At 41.0% G+C, this 23,019-nt stretch overlaps 3 protein-coding genes across 6 annotated transcripts; all 3 read left to right on the plus strand.

Annotated features, from left to right (window-relative positions):
* On the plus strand, nt 1–3,955 carry LOC115673065 (syntaxin-31). The gene is made up of 6 exons (XM_030595107.2): nt 1–310; nt 1,379–1,629; nt 1,719–1,864; nt 2,433–2,471; nt 3,356–3,553; nt 3,738–3,955. The coding sequence occupies exons 1-6, from the start codon at nt 85–87 to the stop codon at nt 3,895–3,897; spliced, it is 1,020 nt and encodes a 339-aa protein (XP_030450967.1). The 5' UTR covers nt 1–84; the 3' UTR covers nt 3,898–3,955.
* Nucleotides 3,956–12,407: 8,452 nt separating this feature from the next.
* On the plus strand, nt 12,408–15,618 carry LOC115664520 (auxin transporter-like protein 2). Its single transcript, XM_030586443.2, has 9 exons — nt 12,408–12,639; nt 12,776–12,989; nt 13,158–13,343; nt 13,464–13,576; nt 13,702–13,885; nt 14,014–14,111; nt 14,378–14,585; nt 14,701–14,958; nt 15,075–15,618. Exons 2-9 carry the CDS (start codon nt 12,810–12,812, stop codon nt 15,276–15,278), a joined length of 1,431 nt encoding a protein of 476 aa, XP_030442303.1. The 5' UTR covers nt 12,408–12,639; nt 12,776–12,809; the 3' UTR covers nt 15,279–15,618.
* Nucleotides 15,619–17,339: 1,721 nt separating this feature from the next.
* On the plus strand, nt 17,340–21,716 carry LOC115664518 (uncharacterized). 4 transcript variants are annotated; one of them, XM_056305615.1, is made up of 5 exons: nt 17,340–17,455; nt 17,855–17,962; nt 18,146–18,241; nt 19,596–19,785; nt 21,171–21,716. In XM_056305615.1, the coding sequence occupies exons 1-5, from the start codon at nt 17,432–17,434 to the stop codon at nt 21,422–21,424; spliced, it is 672 nt and encodes a 223-aa protein (XP_056161590.1). In that variant the 5' UTR covers nt 17,340–17,431; the 3' UTR covers nt 21,425–21,716. The 4 variants fall into 4 exon arrangements, with proteins under 4 accessions (XP_056161590.1, XP_056161596.1, XP_056161599.1 ...); XM_056305621.1 differs by having other exon boundaries at nt 17,371–17,455; nt 17,861–17,962; XM_056305624.1 differs by lacking the exon at nt 17,340–17,455 and adding an exon at nt 17,528–17,757.
* The last annotated feature ends 1,303 nt before the right edge of the window (nt 21,717–23,019 follow it).

Here is a 23,019-nt window from a genome sequence, read left to right on the forward strand (position 1 = left end):
CTGCCCGCAATTTTTCCCCCTGGCGAACACACCAAGCCATGTAGAGATCCGTCCAGATTCCGGCGAAAATCCGATCCACTTCCCATGGCGTCCTCCTCCTACAGGGACCGGACGTCGGAGTTCCGCTCCCTCACCGAAACCCTCCAGAAGATCGGCGGAGCCCCCGCCGCCGTCAATCCGCCGGAGGCCCGCGCCGGCGCGCCGAGCGATGCGTCCCCGGCCTCCGCCAGATCCGAGTTCAACAAGAGAGCCGCTCGGATCGGGCTGGGCATCAGCGAGACCTCGCAGAAGATCGCCAGGCTCGCCAAATGTACGTGGCCGCCTCGCTTGCTTCGGCATCGTTCGCGCCTTTTCTCCCTTTCGTTGCTGCTTCGACCGCGTTTGGGATGTTGTTTCGATCGGTCTTGTGGAAACTTAGATGCTATCCGTGCGATTAATGGACGGTTTTGGATCGCGAGAGGTTCTGTCCATGCCAAATCGTACGTTTCGGTGTTAGTTAGCATTGTTTGTGTGTTGGTGTTGTTTAGGTGTTGTGGTTCTGATCGATTTTGCTGTGAAAGTGGTGTTTATAGCTTGATTGAGATCGATAGAGTTTAGTTGGGAGAGTGAATCGGTAGGTCCTGATCCGCTCCACTGCACAAGATTTCTCAGTTCAAAAGCTACATGATTACTTGGGATGTTACGATATCGAATATATTTCCTGGATGATGATCGATACACATTGTAATTCATGTGACTTGAGATAGATTTATAGTCAAATGGCAAATACCACACTACATCTGTCATAGTTGTTGCTTCTTTTTTGTCTCTATGGATGATGGCGCGTCACTGAAATAAATCTGTCGACATCCCAATCGCAAGCAGTCTGGTATTACCCTCTAATGATTCATGAGCTGGTTACAAGATCCAGTTTATAGATTGCTCGATATTCAGGATTCCCGATGTTGAACAAGCAACTAGGATGTTCTTACTATGCTTTGAAGTGAGAGTGTTGGACCTTTTCTATTTTCTTCTTCTGGTAATGTGTTAGCATCACATCTGCATTTGATGATGCTAATTTAGATGATCTTGCAACTGTAAACATATATATACACTCTATCCGGAGTTCGCAAGAAGATAAAGTCATTTAAGATCAGACTTATGCTGTAATATTCTTGTGATAAATTAATATCATTGTTATGAGTTCCTGATTTTTCTTCTTGTTAGCGGTCAGTTCTGAGTGGAAGTCTTCTGCAACTGTGTTGGTTTTTCCCCCTTTTGGTTGCTGAAATTACTTATTGCAAACTCAGAAGTCGTCATTATAGTGAATCTGGATAAATTTAGAGTTGTGGTGTTTATGCTAAGCGGTGGTTTTGTTCGACGATTTTGTCAAATGCAGTGGCAAAAAGGTCATCTATGTTTGATGACCCCACAGTCGAAATACAACAACTGACTTCATTGATTAAGGATGACATCACAGCACTAAACATCGCCCTTCAAGATTTGCAGACCCTTCAAAATATTGAAATGAGTGGCGGCAACTATTCAGAAGATAGAGCTGTCCATTCAACCACTGTTTGTGATGACCTGAAAAGCAAACTTATGGGAACTACAAAACACCTCCAGGATGTTTTGAAAACAAGAACTCAGGTTCGCTATTAATTTGAGCAGGTCTTCATGTTTAACTTGATGTGGTTCAGCTCTCCTTCCATGTTCTCATACACAGTTTTCTGTATCAGAATATCAAGGCTCATGAAAACCGGAGACAGATGTTCTCTGCCAATGCATCAAGAGAAAACCATTTTAAGCAGCATACTAAGCCTGTGACTGAGCCTCCTCCTTGGTCAAGTGCATCCAATGAATCTGGAAGTCCACCCCAAGCAGCGTGAGTATTTGTTCGGATTCTTTGGAACCTTGGTTGGCTTGACCACATGTAAATGAGATTGTGCAGTAACAATTAACTCTAGCAAGGAGATTAAGTAAGAGCGCGCAATATGCGTAGACGGTGGAACATCAAGGAGATTAAACTTAACTCTTGCAAAGGGATTTATCCATTTTTTATGTCTTGCCCATAAGTTACGTCCCTTGAGAATTTTCTTTTCGATATTCCTAGATTGCATGATGTTTTAATGTCTTGTAAATTATGCAACATACAACACTTGTTGAAAAACTGGTGGCATAGAGGTTGGACTGGTTATGTTTATTAGATTTGCGAAGAATGGAACACTAGATCCTATTATGCAACAGCATTTTAGTTTTTCCTATATTTAGAATCTCTTCAGCATCAATAATTTGTTTTTCCTTGGTACGGTTACTATATATAAGTTGTCAATACTGTGCATCTTTCCCACATTCTTTACATCTGTAAAAATTGCTTCACCATCTAATTATTGGTATTAAATTTTCTCTCTCCATCTATTTGGCCTCACCTCTGCCTCTTCACGACTGCTCAGATTGCCTTCAAATGGATCTCAAGTTGGCAACCAATTGAGGTATGTCTCACATCATCTTACAAGCTAACCTGTGGCTTCGTCAATACTTTCTTCAAAGAAGAGAAAGCAATACTTTTAGCATGGTTCGGTGAAAACACTCTGCAATATTTTATATATTGATTCATTATATAGTAGTTGGCATTATATGATGCCGTGGCTACAATGTAAAACAATGAAACTCTGAAAACGTTTCCGTTGACATTAGTACCTTTTCAAAGTCTTATCCAATCTCCGGCAGGTTGTGTAGTTAGATGCAAACAAATTTCGGAGCATATGCAATGAGAGGAACAGATCTACTGTTAGATGGAATGTAGAAGACTACATGAGAAAACTTTAGGCCAACATTTAAACACAAATTGCTACCCCAGCCCACTCTGCCTTATGGTGAAATATTGAGAGTGCATTGCTCTCTTGATATAATGTAGCCAGTATCGATTTAAAGAGAGCTGGACTTGATTTTTAGCTGTATCAGATGCTACCTGAAGAACTTCATCTTTGAATGGATTGACATTGGATGGTTGGATTGCAGCCCTCCCAACTTCAATCTACTTAGTAATATATATCTTATGCCATATACTCACTGTCAAAAAGACTGCAGAAGGTGGTTTTGCATAGTGAACTAGACTTTGCATCGCTACTTGGTGCGACAAAAGTTCCTTAATTTTCTGCATATGCACCGTGCACACCAGCAGTAAAGTGATGATTACTAGATAATCACGCAATTATTAGTTGTGCCGAGCGAAACTGTTCTCTAACTCTCTCTCTCACTCTCTCTCTCTCTCTCTCTCTCTCTCTCTCTCTCTCTCTCTCTCTCTCTCTCTATATATATATATATATATATTATCTGAACTTTTCATGTTGATTAACAACTTTTTGCTGCTCAGACGGAGATTAGCAGTGGATAATAGTCCATCCGACTCCATGGAGATGTCCATGTTGCAGCAGGTGGTTCCTCAGCAAGAAAACTATTCTCAAAGTCGTGCAACTGCTCTTCACAACGTGGAATCCACAATATCTGAACTAGGCGGCATATTTACGCATTTGGCTTCGATGGTTGCACAGCAAGGCGAAGTGGCTATTAGGTTTGCCCCTTCTCTATAACAATCATACTCTGTATGCTGCCCTAAATCAATACAAAATAGGAAACGAGTAGAAGCCATGAGGGATGATTAATAGTGCATTTTGGAGCTTGTCTTCTTGCAAGTCATTTTGTTGAACTTACAATGTGAACTCTTTCATGATGGTCCCCTTCAACGGTGCAAGCAGGATTGACGACAATATGGAGGAGTCCTTGGTGAATGTAGAAGGAGCTCGCAGCGCTTTGTTGAGGCATCTCAATCAAATATCATCCAATAGGTGGCTCATGATAAAGATATTTGCCATCTTGATATTTTTCCTGATGATTTTCATCTTCTTAATTGCTTGAATGTTGGTATAGAAATGTAAGTCAATGATGTATATATACATGCTCTCACTTTCAGCCATCTACATTGATTCTTTTTCCATAGATACATTACTGTGAGCATCAATTGGAATATCGTGTCAACCGGTTGCTCTAGAAAGCTGGTTCCATTTTATTTCCATTGCATATTAAGACCGAAATTCTATATCAAAGTAAACAGCACCTGTTATTGAAAATCATCGACGACCGATGCGGCTAGCTTTTGTGTCACCGTGTGCAGTTTTCTCATCATCTCGATGGTGTCGGTCTTGTTCATTTTGAGAAACTTACGTTTTAACAGGAGTCGTGGGATCCTTCATACAGTCCTGTAGGGGATGTGAAGGCAGAGACGTTGGCGAAAAGCAAACGGTTTTAGAGAAATAGTTGGTAAAAGGCTTGTACCTAACATATTTTATTTTCGTAAGAAAGCCAAAAGAAGCTTTCGATGATTTCAACGTTTATCCTCGTGAAAAGTTTAATGGGACTCTTCTTATTATGAGCACTACTGCCGTTTCTGGAAAATATTTCTCGAAAGTGTGACATTTTTAGAAAATATTTTCTAGAAAGTCATTTACAATATTTTCCGGTATTTGGCTGAAGTCTGAAAATAAACTAAAAAATATTTTTCGCTGTTTGATATGGAAAATTTAATTTGATTTTCCCCCGTGCACTATTTTTAATAATTTTTTTGTTTGTTTTTTTTCTTTTAAAAAAAATTCAAAATTTTAATTATTGTTAATTTATTTATTTTTCTTTTTCCTTCTTCTTTGGCGATTGGCCACAGGTGAGCTCGAGCTCGAGCTCGAGCTCGCAGGCCTTGGGAGAGGCTCCACCTCGCCGGGCGGGCGAGCTCGACCTCGCTAAAGGTCAGTGAGGTCGAGCCTCGCCACAGGCCAGCAAGGCTGAGGCGAGCTCGCTTGATTCCGGTGAGCTCGAGCCTCACCGGCCACTAATCTATTATGAGTTGATTAGAGGTCAAGGAAAATGTGGTGGGAGCTTATCTTTCTTCCACGAGCCATAATTTGATGGTTTAGGAACTTGATTACCCTAGATATTAACTCTTTTATGGACAAGTTTTCATGCAATCTCTCTCATCGTTTTTCTTATATTTTTCTCAGAACATGTTAATCTAAATTATCATGAAAGGATACTCATATAACAAATCAAAACAATACATTAATCAAATAAAGGACAACGATGTCATCACAAATAAATTGTGGTAAGCAAATCCCGAGCCGTATCGGGCAAAAATTTAACATTTCTTTTCTATTAAGCCTTGGGACAAGATTCCATGAATTATGCATAGTATTAAACGTGCGATAAACCAAGACTAAGGAATGCATATTTTCTAAGCTTGATGATGACAATGAGATATAAAACCAAATAATACAAAACTAAGCTCAAATTAAACTAAACCAAATAATACAAAACTAAGCTCGAATTAAACTAAGTCTTAAGATGCAATTTTTATCTATATGCACTTTCGATTTTTTTTCTTTTTTCATTTATCACTTTTTTTTGTCTTTTTCATTTCCCTTCATGACAAATACGATTTGAAATCTAAACTATACTAAATGCATGCCATGAGAAAAGAAATCAAACACGAAGCTAGAATTTACTTTAAAATGTGATACGAACACTGAAATGACATGCAAACGGTGCGAACACTAAAATGCCATGCAAACGGTGCAAACACGTAAAGGCCACGACGACTCGGGACCGTTCGAGGCCTTTTGAACCAACAACATCACGAACGCCGTCTGTCCAGCACTCACACAAACTGGACAACGGGCACTAAAACTACATCAGACTCATAATCAGTGTTAAAAAAATAAGAAAATCTGCCCAGTGCATCTACGAGCCATGGAGACCTCAGCATATGGAATTCACACACAGAGAGTATAAAACAGAAAAGAATGGTTGGGGTGATTTTCATCTCTCGCATCATTGAAAAGAAAATTGGTTCAAGTGATCGGTTCAATGGTGGACCTAAGTATGGTGATTTCCACCTCTCGTGTCATGCCGTGTTATATAGTGTCGAAGATATGTTCGAACATTAAGTCGACCAAGAAAGATAGTCGTTGTGTACTTTAGAGTAGTGGTCGGACTTGTTTTTTAAGTTGGATTATCTAAATGCATAATTTTTTTTTAAGATCTCATAAATCGAAGGTCGGTTGGAGGAAATTTCTGTTGAAGAGACTGCCAAAACTAAGCTCCTTGAAAATTGAACTTGGTCTATTAGGCTTTTACGTGGAATCAAAATCTCGGGCCCTATTTGGTTAAAGGAAAGTCGTCGGTTTTTCGTTTTCAATTTCCAAGATCAGTGTGTTTGGAAAATATTCTCATAAATTGTTTTCATTTGAATCCAAGGGATTTTTAGGGTGCGCATGGTAATGATTATGTACTCGAAAACTGATTCTGCTTAGAAGTGATTCTTTTTGATTCCGTGCCCGAAAACAATTTTGAAGCATTTGAAGGCGTTTGGTAACTGCCCAAAATTTTTATTCTTAGAAAAGAAAAAGAACAGAAATACATTTGGTAACTATACAATTTTTTTTATTAATAATATTTTGAATTTTTTAATATTTCTTTCTTTTTTTTTTCTTTCTTTTTTCTTTCGTTCCCTTCCCTTCCTTGGCCATTGCCGGTTGCCGGCGCCTGCGACCGACCACAGGCTAGGGCCGGCGAGGGAGTCGCGGCCCTCACCGGTCGCGACGGCGAGGTCGGCATCGCCAGATCTGGGCGAGGTCGAGCCTCGCCCAGCCAAGGCGAGGCCAACCTTGCCATCACAACCCATCTCCCTCGCCTGGGTCACGACGGCGAGGTCGGCCTCACCTTGGCTGGGTGAGGTTCGACTTCGCCCAGATCTGGTGAGGCCGACCTCGCCATCGCGACCTATCTCCCTCGCCTAGGTCGCGATAACGAGATCGGCCTCGCCATGGCTAGGCGAGGCCTCGTTGTCGCGGCTGCGAGCCACTCTCGCCGGCCCTGGCCTGTGGCCGGTTGCCAGCGGCAGGAGAAGAACAACAAACCAATAAGAATCAGAAATGGAAAAATTGCTCCTAGAATCAAGAAGCTACTTTTTTTTGCTTCTTGATTCTGTTCCAAAACTGATTGTGGGAACAATTTTTTGCAAATTTGTGCCTAGGCACAAAAAATTTAACAAACGGATTTCTGTTCCCAAACTGATTCTGGAAACAAAAGAATAGAAATTTTCACTATTTGGCAACTTGCCAAACGGGCCCCTAGCCTGACTTTTTAAAGACTTTAGAAACAACTTATTAGTTGGTCTCAAACCAAAACACGGGGGAGTGGTGGTGGACTCAAGTCAATCGGCCACTAATCTGTCTGCTTTTTGCAAACCACTAATCTGCCCGAGGTTGATTATCAGGATAATAGTTAAAAGATGCCATGTCGTTTTCTTGCAAGGAAGGGTGGGATCCTTGGAAACTGAACGTGGTCTACTAGGCTTACATGGAATCAAAATCTCGGGTCCTGTTTGGTTAAAGAAAAGTCGCCGGTTTTTCATTTTCAATTATCAAGATAAGTGTGTTTAGTAAAAATTCTCAGTTAGTGTTTTCATCTGATCCAGGGGAAGGTGTTTTCTCATTTTTAGCTCGACTCTTTGATAACTTTGGAAAACTTATTAGTTGGTCTCAAACCAAAACACGGGGGGAGTGGTGGTGGACTCAAGTCAATCTGCTACTGATTAGTCTACTTTATGCAAACCTCTAATCTGCCCGAGGTTGATTATCAGGATATTAGTTAAAAGATGCCATGTCATTTTCTTGCAAAGAAGAATGGGATCCTTGAAAACTAAACGTGGTCTACTAGACTTACGTGGAATCAAAATCTCGGGCCATGTTTGGTAATAGAAAAGTCGTCGGTTTTTTGTTTTCGATTTCCAAGATCAGTGTGTTCGGTAAAAGTTCATAAGAATTGTTTTCATTTGAATCCAAGAGAAGGCGTTTTTCTCATTTTTAGTCTGACTTTATGAAAATTTTGGAAACAACTTATCAGTTGGTCTCAAACCAAAGCGCGGGGGAATAGCGGAGGACTCAAAGTCAATTTGCCACTAATCTGTCTACTTTATGCAAACCACTAATCTGCCAGAGGTTGATTATCAGGACATTAGTTAAAAGATGCCATGTCATTTTGTCTCCTTTTTCTTCATGGCCCTTTTACTTTAATGATGATGACCAGAAAGAAGTCTAGCGAAGGGAAGAAAAAATCAACCAAACAGAAAAGGACGCTCAATTTTCCAGATCGTGTTTTACAACCACAAGCAGCCGGTGAGGGTTGCAGCAGAACGCTAAGAGGAATAAATGGCTACCTATTTTGCAGATTAATCATGAATGTAATCAATAAATCTGAGTGCTTAGCACCCGACTTGTCCACTCGCTTTTGCCAAGTCGATGCAGATAAATGACTTTTGAAATCAAAACAAGTGCCTCTCTCTCTGTCTCTCTCAAAATCCTGACCCTCTATAAATCTATTGCCGATTAGGTGGCTAAACCACACCTGAATTGTGATGCATCCTATCACTCATCCCTTCTTAATCTCCCTACACAACAGTTCAGTCCACTACTGCTTTGAGTTATGCAACTCGTGGGCTTTTAGTTCTGCGAACTCACAATTTCGTTCGCTTCATTTTTGCGATTGCCATTGCATCCATCGTGCTTTCCACGAGTCGAGTCTCCCTCGGCGTCAAATTTGAATGACCGATAGCAAATTTGAAATGCCTTTAGTAAGTGAACTACTGGGGACTTTTTAGTCCGATCAACCGTTGGTAAGTGATGAATGAAATGATCATTTTATAATCCTCAATTCCAATAGTAGATTACTCGTTGTTCTTAAATTTTGTAAGCTGTCCCCTTCATTTGTTAATAAGTTACCAACACAATAATTTTACCACCATAAAAAATTATGAATGGACTATTGATGCTTTTAAATTCCCAGTGGAATAATTTCAGTGGCAAATTAATTAGTCTGCTGATAACTTACTACCTTAAAAAGCATATCCATGTATTGTATATATGTCATTAATTTCAATGTTAACTTGTTATTTACACCACTAGATTTATTTTTGAGTGGTAAATGTATAAAACAATTTTAATAATTTATTATTACATGATAGGAGTAAGCCGCCCATCGATCGTAAATTACATGTGAGTACTTGAACAACAAATTACCAGTTGTATGAATTTACCAGTAGGATTTAGATTTTACTAACAGTGTTACCCTATCGTCTATATAACAGAACATTGCATTGTTCCGTCGTTCTCGAGCGGAAACTTAGAAACGTCATCTTCTGTTTAAAACAAGACCAAAATGCTTCATTAAGCCAGGCTAAATAAAGATGAGAGCAACGTATGGAAAATTACATGAGACAAACACAAAATTCGGTGTGAGCAGTATTCTTACTGTTGATGAAAAGTCAATACTTATGTTAATCTGCAGTCTTTGTTCAAAAAATAAGTTTAGAGCATTGGGAAAAATTAAATTGATTTGCGAAGTTCGTGTATTTGTTTGTATGACGGACTTCTATTATTGTTTGAATACGGCTCGCTTGTTTAAATGCCTAATCATAATTCAAGTTGTAGCAGTTGACTGGTGTACCAATTTGGAGTTTTATCACTCTGTTTGTCATATGTTTATCAATTTGTGATAATCCAATTTAACGGATTGTCATATGTGTATCAATTTGGGGTTTTTCGTGATAAAAAATTTAATTTGGGGTAAAATTATCACAAGTGTAACAGTCGGGGTTTTTCGTGATAAAAAATTTAATTTGTGGTAAAATTATCACATGTGTATCAGTTTAGGATTTTTCGTGATATTAACCTTTTCCATTTTTGGATTGCTTTTGCACTTTGCGATAGGATGAGGAGGAATCATTAACATGACATCAAGAGGTTCTCGCTGTCTCTGCTCAAACCCTCAGATAAACCTAAATCGTATGCACTTCAATGAGTGACCCATCTTCACGTTGCCCCCGGGTGGAAGTTCGATCCAGTCAGAATGGCAGTGTCAAAATCAAAATGGAACATAGACATTATGAAAATGCTCATAGGCAAGAGACTCTTGGGTGATACTCCATGTCGAACTTCACCTCTCGAGAGCTGGAATTCAAGCGAATGCACCCTTCTTCCTCCTACCCCGAAGATGGCTCTTTTCTGTGCTAGGACAGGGAATGCAAATCCACACTACTCTACAAAGAAAAATAATAAGTTCTTATAACCTTTTCTATTTGTCTTGAGATGCGCATCTTGTCGATCAGATGGGGAATCATAGATGCAATCATACCGGATTAGCCTCGCTCATTCAGACTATAATTCCATTTAGGGATATTGACCTACATAATCCATGAACTTTGACTCAACGTGTAATGTGGTCCATGAACTTTTAATTTGTTCAATGTTGTGGTCCCTAAATTTTTGGTACATGTTCAATTTAGTCTCCGAACTATATGAAAATGTTGAATGTTATCCTTCAAGTAATTTAAGTTCAAGGACAATATCTAAAGTTTTCATATAATTGAGGAACTAAATTGAACACGTATCAAAAGTCCAGAGACTATATTGGATTAATTGAAAGTTCAGGGACGACATAGCACATTTGGCTGAAGTTCATGGACCTAGTCATGGCCACGGGCCAGTTTCGGCCCGGAATCGGACCGGAACCGGCCCGGTCAAACCCGGGCCCCGCCCATTGACCGGGCTCGCGGTTTGGAACCGGAACCGGGCCCGTAGGGCATGGGCCCGGTTCCGGTTCAAAAAAAAAAAAAAAGAAGAAGCTGCAGATCTGGCGAGGGTTCGACCTCGCCGGCGTCGGGCGAGGCCGGCCTCGCCAGTTGCAGGCGAGGTCGAGCCTCGCCAGATCTGGCGAGGGTTCGACCTTGCCGGCGTCGGGCGAGGCCGGCGTCGGGCAAGGCCCGCCTCGCCGTTGCAGGCGAGGTCGGCCTCGCCCGACGCCGACGAGGTCGAGCCCTCGCTCGATCCGGCAAGGCCGGCCTCGCCCCCCAGCGAGGCCGGCCCTCGCCCGACGCCGGCAAGGGCGGCCTCGCCTGAGGCCGGCGACCTCCGCCGGCGCCGGCTATGGCCGGCGGAGGAAGAAAAGAAAAAAAAAAGAAAAGGAAAAGAAAAAGAAAAAAAACAGAAAAGAAAAATTATGAACCGGCCCGGAACCAGTTCCGAACCGACCGGTTCCGAACCTGAACCGGAACCGGAACCGGCCTGGAACCGTCCGGTTCATACTTGGCCACGAACCGGAATCGCCGGTTCCGAACCGGAACCTGTCGGTTCCTAACCGTGGCCATGACTACATGGACCACACTGAATAAATTAAAAGTTCATAAATCACAATGCAAAATGGACTAAACTTCAGGGATTATTTGTGCCATTGTCCCTTTCATTTACCTCCGAACTTATTGTAAAATAATCAAGAGGGTAATTAAAAAATAAGAAGAAAAAGATCAGGGAGAGAGAGAGAGGGACCTTATTGAGAAGGAGGCCCCTCCATCCACTAATTGCATCGATTTCTCAAATTGCATACGAAAGTATACAATCAAAATCTCACCTTTATAATCATTATGGTAGCTCGCCAAAATTCCAATCCTTAAAATCTCAGAACTCCATGAACATACCTCTATAATCATGGTAATAATCAATTATAGAAGGTAGACTTCTCCTGCTGTTACTTCCATACCTTGCTCTTTGTATAAGCCAAGGACCGAAAAGTTTTCAATGTCAACTTTCTTTCTTACTTGCTTGAACCGTGCTTCTCATAATAACACGTCACTGTAGACATAATACTCAAAATCATGATACAGCTGAAAGTTTCGTAAATATCGCACACCATTTGAACTGAAATTCGTTACTAACATAGAAATAAAGATCTTTGACGATCCTCTCTATTTTTGTGCTCTTAAAACTTCTTTAAATTGTAGGATGCAACCATAGCCGGACGTGACAGTCTAGCAATAGGTGAAAAGAAGAAAGAAGATCAATTCGTGGAATATTTTACTCCGATCTAGATCTGGGCTTCGGAGATTCATCCATTGATTGAATAAGCCAAGAGACTGCAGAGTAACATGCTGAGAAAGGGGCCAAAAAAAAAAATAATCTTCGAGACATTTTCCAAGAACAGAGCATACTACAGAAGTTACGAAAGTCCATGCAACTGTTACCACCCAAAAAAATGAAAGAATACTGAGAGAGAGAGAGAGAGAGAGAGAGAGAGAGAGAGAGAGAGAGAGACAGAGGAAAGAGGAAAGAGGGAGATTTCTTTCCTGCTTCAGTCCTCTTTTTCTCTGGTCCAACAACGACCGACACGTTCCTATATATACAGCAATGCTCATGCTCTTTTGCACGTAAAGGAATCCCCTGTTTTCCCCCTGTTTAGGGTGCTCTTCTTGTCAGATCTCGGGCCTCCGTCTTCAGAACACTTCTCTCGGTTTTTGGGAGTTCGGGATTTCTTGTCAAACACCAAACCTACCTTTTCTGGACTAGAAACAAATTTATTTGCCTCCTATTTTAAATCTTATCCTCCCTGAATTGGAAATTTTGGACGATATACTTCCTCTGTTTTCTTGAGAAAGAGTGGCAAGCCTTTTAAGGGCATTGACTACGTTAGGAGCTGTACACATCTGTCAGACAGAGAGATCATTATGCTACCCATTTAAACATATGTGCGAAGAACAGACCAACGGACGCGTTTGAGTTTTGGGTCTGCTCTCTGTTTCTCTCTCACATGCGCCGGCTCTTTTGAATTTTCTTTTTGACACAGGCTCTTTTGATTACAGGCCTGCATTTTATCTTCTCGTTGGTCTGTGTCATTCACTGGTTTGTTTTTGCGTCTTCAGAGGCTTGATTTGGCCGTGGGACAAAGAGGAGAAAATGTTGTCTCAGAAGCAAGCCGAAGAAGCGATGGTCTCTAGCTTCACCGACGCTGGACAGAGAGACAGAGTTGAAGAAGAAGAAAAGGAGCAAACAGATGACTCCAAGTTTGGCCTCAAAAACCTCCTCTGGCATGGCGGGTCTGCGTATGATGCTTGGTTCAGCTGTGCCTCCAATCAGGTAGACTTAATTCTTGTGCCCAACAACCATTTTCTTGGACATGTGATGACTTCTGCAGTGATCTCGCCTCAAATTGAAGACCTGCCTTTTGTTCACAAGTCAAAAAGTTTGATCAATTTTGATACGACTCTCATCCATTCTGTTTTTCTCGCTTGGGACATTACGCAGGTGGCGCAGGTGCTGTTGACACTGCCCTATTCGTTCTCTCAGCTTGGGATGCTTTCCGGGATAGTTCTGCAGATTTTCTATGGAATCCTGGGGAGCTGGACGGCTTATCTCATCAGTGTGCTCTACGTCGAGTACCGAACCAGGAAAGAGAAAGAGAATCACAGCTTCAAGAACCATGTCATTCAGGTCCATCTCTATTCAAGAATTGCCACGCACCAAACAAAGAGCATGTTTCCTCATTCATCTAATTAAAATCGCTGAACTGGGTGAATCTCGAAATTGATTTGCCTTTGTTTTTTGGTTCAGTGGTTCGAGGTACTGGATGGTTTGCTTGGTACCTACTGGAAAGCCATCGGGCTGGCTTCTAACTGCACTTTCCTCCTCTTTGGATCAGTCATCCAGCTCATAGCCTGCGCAAGGTTGGTCATTTCATTATCAGTTGGCGATTTCTTTTCGCTCAATTGAGACGACAACTAAGTCAATCTGTATGTTTTACTGTCTTTTTCGTTCATATGTATGGTCTTGGGGGTTCATTACATTACAGCAACATATACTATATCAACGACCGGTTGGACAAGAGGACATGGACGTACATATTCGGAGCATGCTGCGCGACCACCGTGTTCATCCCCTCCTTCCGCAACTATCGGATTTGGTCCTTCCTCGGCCTTGGCATGACCACCTACACCGCTTGGTACTTGACCGCCGCGGCCATCGCTCACGGCCAGGTAATTATAGCGTCTCATCTCTCTCTTGCTCTTCTCCGAGCTTCTGAATTCGATCCTCTTTCGGGCCTGTTAAATGAATTTCATTTCTTTGATTTTTGATATAAATACCAATTGAAAAAATGATGCAGGTTGAGGGTGTGATCCACTCTGGACCGACCAAGCTGGTCCTGTATTTCACCGGCGCCACCAATATCCTCTACACTTTTGGCGGACACGCCGTCACCGTGTGAGTTCCTCCTCCGTCTCATGCTCATTCAATGTATGTGTTTGTGCTTGATTTCTTCTAAGTAACTACACAATCACAATTTGAATGTAAGTTCATGTGATTAAACTCAAAAGGAGCAGTACTTGATTGATCATTGATAGTGAATGTAGCAGAATACTTCAATCACTCGGGTTGAATTGTCTTATAAGACCGAATGGCGATGATAATCGTCGACAAGCTTTCCTTTTCTTCATGAAACTAAACGACTAAGTATAAAATCGTAACAGCGAAATAATGGACGCAATGTGGAAGCCGAGAAAGTTCAAGTACATATATCTGCTGGCCACACTGTACGTGTTCACTCTCACGATTCCATCGGCGGCAGCGGTGTACTGGGCCTTTGGCGACCAGCTCTTGACCCATGCCAACGCCTTCTCTCTCCTCCCTCACTCTGGGTGGCGCGATGCTGCTGTCATTTTGATGCTCATCCACCAGGTTCCTGTCTATTATATATTTTCACATACGTACATGTATATATTCGGTATTATAGATGAGTTTCCATTGAATCCTTTGACAAAGATCTTGATGCGTGATTTTGTTGGCATCCCAGTTCATAACATTTGGGTTCGCGTGCACTCCGCTCTACTTTGTGTGGGAGAAGGTGATAGGGATGCACCACACGAAGAGCATATTCTTGAGGGCGCTCGCCCGGCTGCCGGTGGTGATCCCCATCTGGTTCCTGGCCATCATTTTCCCCTTCTTTGGGCCGATCAACTCCGCCGTGGGCGCCCTCTTGGTCAGCTTCACTGTCTACATCATCCCCGCCGCTGCCCACATGGTCACTTACCGGTCGGCCTCTGCCCGGCAGGTCAGTGATGATATGCTACGAATTGTCCTTGCTTAAGGCAGTACAACTACATATATTGCTAATCGAAAGTCCAGTTTTTTTCTTTTATTTGACATGTATCGAATTCGCACATGCAGAACGCCGCCGAGAAGCCCCCATTTTTCCTGCCGAGCTGGACTGGCATGTACGTGGTGAACGCATTCGTGGTGGGTTGGGTCCTGGTGGTCGGGTTCGGGTTCGGAGGATGGGCGAGCATGACCAACTTCGTCAAGCAAGTGGACACGTTTGGGCTCTTTGCTAAATGTTACCAGTGCAAGCCCCCTTCCCCATCACACCATTGACCTCACAATGCAACATGTAATTGGCTTTGCTGATACTAAAACTGGCTGCTGCGAAAATGAAATGGGAATAAATTCTTAAGAGTCCGCAAAAAGCAAGTTGACTTGACCCAGTAATGCAAACTTGCTGGCATCTGAGCTGGTTTATCAGAAATTTCCCCTTTTCTGAATTGCAGCATTGAATTTGATATGTTTGGGGAAATCTCCTTTAATGGAATCCGCTTTCACATGGTTTTACACAGAGGGGAAGATGGAAATTTTGCCATGTGTGGGGAGGCACATGAATACAAAATGATCTTGCAATGTCTGGAATTCTTTCACTTGAAATTGCGGTTTGACTGAACTGGTTCTTCTTCTTCTTCTTCACATGATCACACGCCTCTCCAGTGTCAGTCAAGTTGGATTGTGTGTGTGTGTGTGTGTTTTGATAGTGGTTGACATGTCAAGTTGTAGATTTGTAGTGAAGAAGGTGACTCTGGTTGGTTGGTTTGTAATTTTCCATTCCATTTTGTTTTTTTTTTAATCTTTGTTACGTTTTATCAAATTTTATCAGGAAATATACATTTATTCTCAGATAATAATAATAGAAAAAAATTACAAAAAATCCTTAGCTATACTCGTTATGACACATTTACTCCAAACTTTTTTTGTGACACAAAAAACCTCAAACTCGTGCCAATATGATGCATTGAGAGCGTGACACATCTATTCCAAACTTTCTTTTGTGACATGTCGCACTGATATATGTTTAGGGTTTTTGGTATGATAAAAAATAATTTGGGGTAAATGTGTCACACAGGTATAAGTTTGGGGTTTTTTATATCACAAAAAAAGTTTAAGGTAAATATGTCATAATTGGCATAATTTTGGATTTTTTGTGACTTTTTTCCAATAATTAAATGATTTGGGTAGCAATTGCTTATGAGATGGATGGATCATATTCTTCGGGACTTCTTAAGCAACTAAAAAATATTATGTCTCTTCGTTGAAAAGTTTACAAGCGTAGTTCTCAATTTTACTTTCCATGTTGACACCTTAGCATTTCAAAATATATAATTACCGTCCTTATTATGAATATTGAATTTCAAGTTGCATCTCTACATCGTACTCTTTTTTTCCTTTTAATTTTATCTTGTACATGTCGACCTTTTGTATGCCGGAGTTTTATTGCGAGTAAGTGAAAATGAACAAGTCCAAAAGCTAAAATAAGGAGAAATTAACAAATACAAATTTTCGCACGAGACAAGAATTTCAGCCGTTGAAATAAAATCATTGGCGCAAAATATAGCATTGTTGTAATATCCAATATGTACGTGCATATCTTAATTTCTCGGCTTCACTTGTCGAAACACTTATTTTTCCCTTTCAATTCAGGTCTGTTTAGTCAAAAGTGAAAATTTTCTTTTCCCTTAACAGCATAGAACATATTCAAATATAAAAAAATAACGACAAAAATTATATGCGAATTGATGTATTAATATTTGTAAATGATGAAAATTTCAGGATTTTTCACTAATAAAAAAATGAAAATGTATTTTTCGTATAATTTAAATAAGATAAGAAATAAAAATTTAAACTGATTGTTTATTCGAGCGGGCTTCAAATGTTAAAATAAGGGACAATTATTCAAATGGTCTATGAAATTTGCCTTAACGTATGTGTTAAATGTGGTCCCTAAACTTTAACCAATATTCAATGTGATCCCTAAACTTTTAATTTGTTCAATACGATGTTTGAACTTTTAATAAATGCTCAATCAAGTACCTGAATTATAATATCCCTGAATTCAATCCAGTCCCTGAATTATTTAATCAGGGATTAAATTGAATATGTATCAAAAAGTTCAAGGACCACATTGAATAAATTATAAATTCAATGATCATATTATTTATTAAGTTAAAATTCATGGATCACGTTGAATAAATTAAATGTTCATGTATCACGTCACTTTGAGGCAAAGTTGAGGGCAAAGTTAAGGGATTATTTTAGTCATTTTTTCATAAAATAATTGAGAAAGAAGAAAATGAAAAAGGTGGCTGCAAACTTGCATTCTCTCTCTCTCTATCTCTCTTCCACTTTTTCCATTTCGACCGCCTTGCGTATTTTCCCGTGTGTTTTCCGGGAAAATTTTCACGGGGAGGGACTCCATTGGAGAGATGCCTCGCGGACGCTCAAGACAGGTCTCTCCTCCTCCCTTTTTTCCCGCATTTTCTCACCCTTTCTCTCTCTCTCTCTCTCTATCTCTTCCGGGCCTTCTCGCTTTCCGCCGGGTCATCGCCGATTCGATCTTCCGTGCTCCTTCGTCGCGCTTCCCCGGTCTCTTCTCCCGGGACCCACCATTTTCTTTTCCTCCTTTCTCTCTCAAGACGATCCTTTTACGACGTCGAGCTTCGTCGAGCTTCGCACGGGCTCTGTCTTGCCGTCGAAGGAACCGGCGTTCCGCGTCCAACTTGTTGCTAAACAAGCTTTCGTCTCCCATTGGGTCGTTCGCGTATTTAATGTTGTTAATGGGTTTTTTTTTTTATTCTTTTTTTTCGGTTCGTTTGGCTTTCGTCGCTTACGATGATGCTTATTCGCAGAAGCAGAGAAATGCACGAAACACGCGGATGGACGCAGCCCTCGACGCCATGCGTCAGTACGGCTTTCCGGAGAGGATGGTTCGCGAGACTGTTCGGGAGCTACTCAAAGTTGGTTTCCTCTCTTTTTCTTTTATCTTTTTTGGCTTGTCCTCCTACATCGTCTTCCTCGGTTTTATGTATGACGTGAATGACGAACCATGTTGGTGGGCTTGTGTTCTGATCTACGTCCTGGCTTCTTGTACCTGTTCTGACGACAACTTGTTCTTACTTTTTTCCTTTTCGTCCTACCAGGTTTATACAGGGGAATGGCACTTCATTGAGGTTGATGCGTATATGGCGCTCATCGAAGCTCTTCTGGAGAAGCAGAATCAATGGGAGACTAAGGAGGTCAGTTTACCTTTTGGCCTTGAAAAGCTTAATATTCTCTTTTTTCTCTATAATCTGGCGTTCCCGTTTTGCCTTTCTGTCTACTTTTGTTCGAGCTCTCGTGGAAAACTACTAGTTTGCCTAGAAGTCGCTCCTTTGCTGAATGGACTGGAGATGGAACGGTGAAAATGATGTGAAGATAGTTTTCGAATTGCATCTCGGGTCTGTGCCGATGGGCTAAAAGGTTTTCCAATTTGCCAAGACTATTATATAAATGTTTTGCTGTTGTCGGGGTCTGGTGCAAAGAAATGTGTCTTTCATCTCATATTGATTTCCTTGGAAAGATAATTGTGGATTTAAGTTGAACTGTTACAATAGCGAAAATTAGTTAGGAAGTTTGTAGAGGGCATTGGGCCATATTACCCACAAACTTCAATATGTCGGAGGCCTAACTTTTGCTGAACAAGAATTCGATAGTAAATAATAGTCTAGGAATTGTTTTGGCGAATAATAGGATTGTGCACGACTGCTGTTTCAAAATGCCTCAGAAGATGAATTTTATAACTAAAAGGAGCAATCAGTATTGATTCAAGACTTTGATGATGCCTTGTTTGTTGTCTTAATCCATCGTTGAGATAATTCTCTTGAGACTGTAGGAGCTAAGATTCTGGAGGGTGATTGATGAGTATGTGATTCTTGTGCCTGCAATGGATGATATGATAGTCTGAGGACCATAATTTCTAGACCCTTATAACATCTTTCTTGTATGTACCGATAAAAGAAATAAATAAATAGCTCTGATGAGCAAACTCGTTAAAAACTGATTACTCTGCAGAAGTGAAGTGATACTCGGTAGGCTTCTTTGCGATTTTAACTGAGTGTAGCATATTTATATGGTACTTGGCACGCAAGGGGAACAAAAAGAATTTGTAGTCCTAGATTTTTATTGATTGGAAATGTGATGCGGTAAGATAGGAATCTGAATTCTTTGCAAATTACATCACTAATGTGTGTGCATGTGCAAAAAGATTTTTCTAGTATTCCTTTGAGATACAGTTACCCTTATTGGACATAACTTTACAAATGGAAACTGTTTCATCCCTGAAATTGTTGGGAGTGTCATTTTCAATCAAACTATTCTGCAGCTATAGAAGAACAAAATTTTCTTGCTGGTTCCATTTGCCTTCAGTTTCGGCATTCCATCAAATTCTTCTGTTTCTCTTCTACTTGGAGTCTCTAATTAAACATACATTGTTTGTGCTAAAAGAGTTGATTAGCAACAGAAACATAGATGTCCATGCAAAGGATGTACAATGTTTTCTTTTCAATCGAGCACACTGCTAACACTTGTTCCACTTCCTTTTCTTTTTTGAAGGTCGAAGCTTCAACAAGCAGTAGAAAAGATGGAGACACCTCCACAATGCTAGTAGTTGGGCCCTCTAGTGGAGTAGTGTCGTCTGAACATGAAGCTGAAGCTGCTATGAGTGATACTGAGGCCACTGAAGCTTTTTCACAAGTGGATGAGGCTCTCCCGCTAACTTCTGCTGTGCCGACTCTTCAAAGTGGTAGCTCTCTTTTCCTTTCTTTTCCGGAGGCTTGGGTTTTTCTGGAATTCCATTGCATGGTACCCTTAGTTTGCTAGATTTTGAGTGATTTCTTCTGCTTTGATCTGGATGAAACTTGATCTTGTATATGCCACATAAGAGGATCTACATAAAAATCTTGTTGTTCTCTGTGACGTAGGAAGTTGAATATAGTCTCTGTATTCAGTGTGCTTGGAGATAAAAATTTAGCTACTGAAGCAATGTTTTCCATTCTCCTAAGAGTTAAAAATGCAGCGGGTTTCGGTGGAGTGGATCAGATTTAGGAATGTTCTTGGAGGTAAAGCTACACGGTCAGATTTTCGCTTGCCTAAAATGAGGACGCTTAAGCGCTAAAAATTTAGTGAACTGGAATTTAGCATGTATCATGAATTTCTTGTAGGCGCTGATTACTAGAGCTGGTTTTCTTTTGGTTGCATGGGTTCTTGCCTACAAACTTAGAAGGCAGAGTTTATGGGTTGTCAAAATGCCTACATCAATTTTCTTGGCGAAAAATCTATTTACATAGAGATAAATGCAGGCCTTGTGTTTGGCATGACTATGAGCTGGGGAAGGAACTGGATACTCATTTGCGGTTTGATATGCGGCACCCACTTTGCCCTCTTGTTGACTGTGTGCCTCTCGAATTTATTAACTGCTTTATTACCTCTGCCAAGCCAAAGTTTCTAATGCAATTTGTGGTATTGAATGGCTATGGCCTCCCGCTCGATGTGATCAAATGTCAGATGTCCAAGCTGCTGTTTGTGGGATTTTATTCTAAAATCTCTTGATAGAATCATTTGGATTAAAGTTTCTAATGCTAAATTCTTAATTAGTAGTGCTTTGTAGGCAGTCATCGCAAAGTACTTTGGCAGAAGCTAATTTGGTTGAATATGCTTGTATTCGGGAGAATTTTTCTAATGCTTGGGTATAAGTTCCCAATCGTCCTTCAACTAAAGGATTGATTAGTAAGACAGCTTCCTTTATTTATGCACTAATTGTTCTCTCTGTGGAGATGATAGAGATGGGTTGGACCGAATCTTACTCAATGTTCAGTCGCTGCTGCTATCTGGCCTAATACTTTCAATGTTCATCGAGCTGTTGAAACGTGGAATTATAAGGTAGGTTGGGCTATCAGGAATTGCAAATGAAAGACGCTACAGGCTTGGGTTTACAAGCCGACATCAGTGTGGCTACTTGTGTCTTGTGTGGAGGGCTCAACATGTTCAGTTTAATGCTCCTAACGTTGCTGTAACTGTTGATAGAGTGTCTTCAAGCAAATCAGGAATGATGTTTGACGTAATCCTTTAGCTGCTGACATTAAATTTCACACTTCTTTTACATTTCTATTTCTTTTTCTACGATGCCAGATTGTCCTCCAGGATTTGAAGGATACAGAAGAGGCTGCGAAGACGTCAGGCGCGATCATGACTCTAACGGTGTTCACCTAAGGAGCCGTAGATGCTACCACGGTTGGATTGGCGGCGAAGAAGAGGCGGAGATAATGCAACTAACACCGCCCTTGCTGCCCGAATACTTAACAGAATTCATCAGCAGGATGGAGAAGCAAAGGCCGCAGGGCCAGCGCAAGAGAAGGTGGGATGTGAGGCCGGAGGATTTGTAGTCCTCTCCCTCTCTCTGTCTGTATCTGTCTGTCTCTCTCTGGACAGAACATCCATACATGGAGAGGAGAGTAGCTATGGTCACGAATTGGTACAGGTCAAATTCTCTTGATACTTCACTATATGTGTATGCAGAAAGAAATGAGAGGATCAAATCCCTCTTGCTCATAGAATTTCGCGATAGCAATTCTGTAATCGAGTTACTAACTTTATCGGTAAGTGCCGGAGCCATAACTGAACCACCCCGTATCATTTTCATTACAAAGTTTGCACATATCAGATGTTGGAAAGCAACCTGGTAATCCAGTAATGGTAAATATTGAACAGGTATTCTCCAGGTTCCCCATCTTCAGCATAACAGCTCTGTGGCGTGTAGGAAGCGAAGAGGCTACTTTGGCTGTTGAAATTGAGCACAGTAAGCTCTGACCGTGTACCTAAAGTGGAGCACTGGTTTGTACTTACGGAACTTGCGGTCCACGTTGAAACGAAGATATCGAGTAATTACAAAACGTCACGTTATCATTTGACATAATTCAAACGTTTTTTTTTTGCGACCACCGTCCTATTTGAATCCACTTAAAAAAACAGGGATTGAATGCAGATCGTGTCGTGGGGATGATCATACGAGTCCGACGTGAATTGACCGTTCATATCAATCTGTCTAGGCCCAAAAAGGAACTATTTTCACACTTTTTCAATTTTTTTGGTTAAAATTTCTTGGTAGGGTACGAGCATGGCTTTTCAAAATGTGCTTAGAGTGGGATTCTTGAACTTTCAATCACGTGCTGCACACCACCAACGCGATTCCGCACCGGATTTTGGTGGCAGGGCTCTTTCGTTTCCTTTCTGCATCATAGTACGCCCTCACATCAAACTTTCAATCGTCCCAGGCGATGCAATTATTTGTATCACGTAACATCGCTCAAGCTCGGCACCCACGTTCGCACATGTCGCGGCCTTACACTTTTACGATATCACAAACATCTCTATTGAAGAGGAAACGATAAGAAACGACTACAACCGAGCGATAAGACATTCCGATTTACTCGGACGGTCTATTATATGGAAGTTATAATCTCGTCCTTAATTACAACACAATCCCTTCGAGCCGACATGACTGGGCAACATGTTAAATGATGATCGCGCGATGGTTAGTCCATCCAGTACGGTGACGGATCGCCCTCTAAGACATAAAATTTGGAAAAAGTGTAAAAAAGTCATAAACTTTTTGCATTGCTGCCAATTTAGTTTTAAACTTTTTTTTGTGCCAATTCAGTTCTAAACCTTTTGCATTTGTGCCAATTCAGTCATAAAGCTTTTTTTGTGCCAATTCAGTCCTAAATCTTTTACATTGGTGTCAATTCAGTCCTAAACCTTTTACATTGGTGCCAATTTAGTCTTAAACCTTTTTTTGGTGCCAATTCAGTCATAAACCTTTTGCATTGGTGCCGATTCAGTCCTTCAACACTTGAATAGCTATTAACCGGAAGGACTGAATTGACATCAATGCAAAAGGTTTAGGACTGAATTGGAACAAATGTAAAAGGTTTAGGATTGAATTGGCACCAAAAAAAGGTTTAAGACTAAATTGACACAA

The sequence above is a fragment of the Syzygium oleosum genome, unplaced genomic scaffold (assembly GCF_021117445.2).
Source record: "Syzygium oleosum isolate NSW1041296 unplaced genomic scaffold, Sole_v2.1 Sole_v2.02, whole genome shotgun sequence".
Classification (NCBI taxonomy): domain Eukaryota; kingdom Viridiplantae; phylum Streptophyta; class Magnoliopsida; order Myrtales; family Myrtaceae; genus Syzygium; species Syzygium oleosum.

Bases quoted from the DNA above. Each gene is read 5' to 3' on its own strand.
- LOC115664520 (XM_030586443.2), top strand. From the start codon at position 12,810: ATGTTGTCTCAGAAGCAAGCCGAAGAAGCGATGGTCTCTAGCTTCACC. The intron at 12,990-13,157 runs GTAGACTTAATT...GACATTACGCAG, and splicing joins TCAGCTGTGCCTCCAATCAG to GTGGCGCAGGTGCTGTTGAC. The intron at 14,959-15,074 runs GTCAGTGATGAT...TCGCACATGCAG, and splicing joins GGTCGGCCTCTGCCCGGCAG to AACGCCGCCGAGAAGCCCCC.
- LOC115673065 (XM_030595107.2), top strand. From the start codon at position 85: ATGGCGTCCTCCTCCTACAGGGACCGGACGTCGGAGTTCCGCTCCCTC. The intron at 1,630-1,718 runs GTTCGCTATTAA...TTTCTGTATCAG, and splicing joins TTTTGAAAACAAGAACTCAG to AATATCAAGGCTCATGAAAA. The intron at 1,865-2,432 runs GTGAGTATTTGT...ACGACTGCTCAG, and splicing joins GGAAGTCCACCCCAAGCAGC to ATTGCCTTCAAATGGATCTC.
- LOC115664518 (XM_056305615.1), top strand. From the start codon at position 17,432: ATGCCTCGCGGACGCTCAAGACAG. The intron at 18,242-19,595 runs GTCAGTTTACCT...TCTTTTTTGAAG, and splicing joins ATCAATGGGAGACTAAGGAG to GTCGAAGCTTCAACAAGCAG. The intron at 19,786-21,170 runs GTAGCTCTCTTT...CTACGATGCCAG, and splicing joins TGTGCCGACTCTTCAAAGTG to ATTGTCCTCCAGGATTTGAA.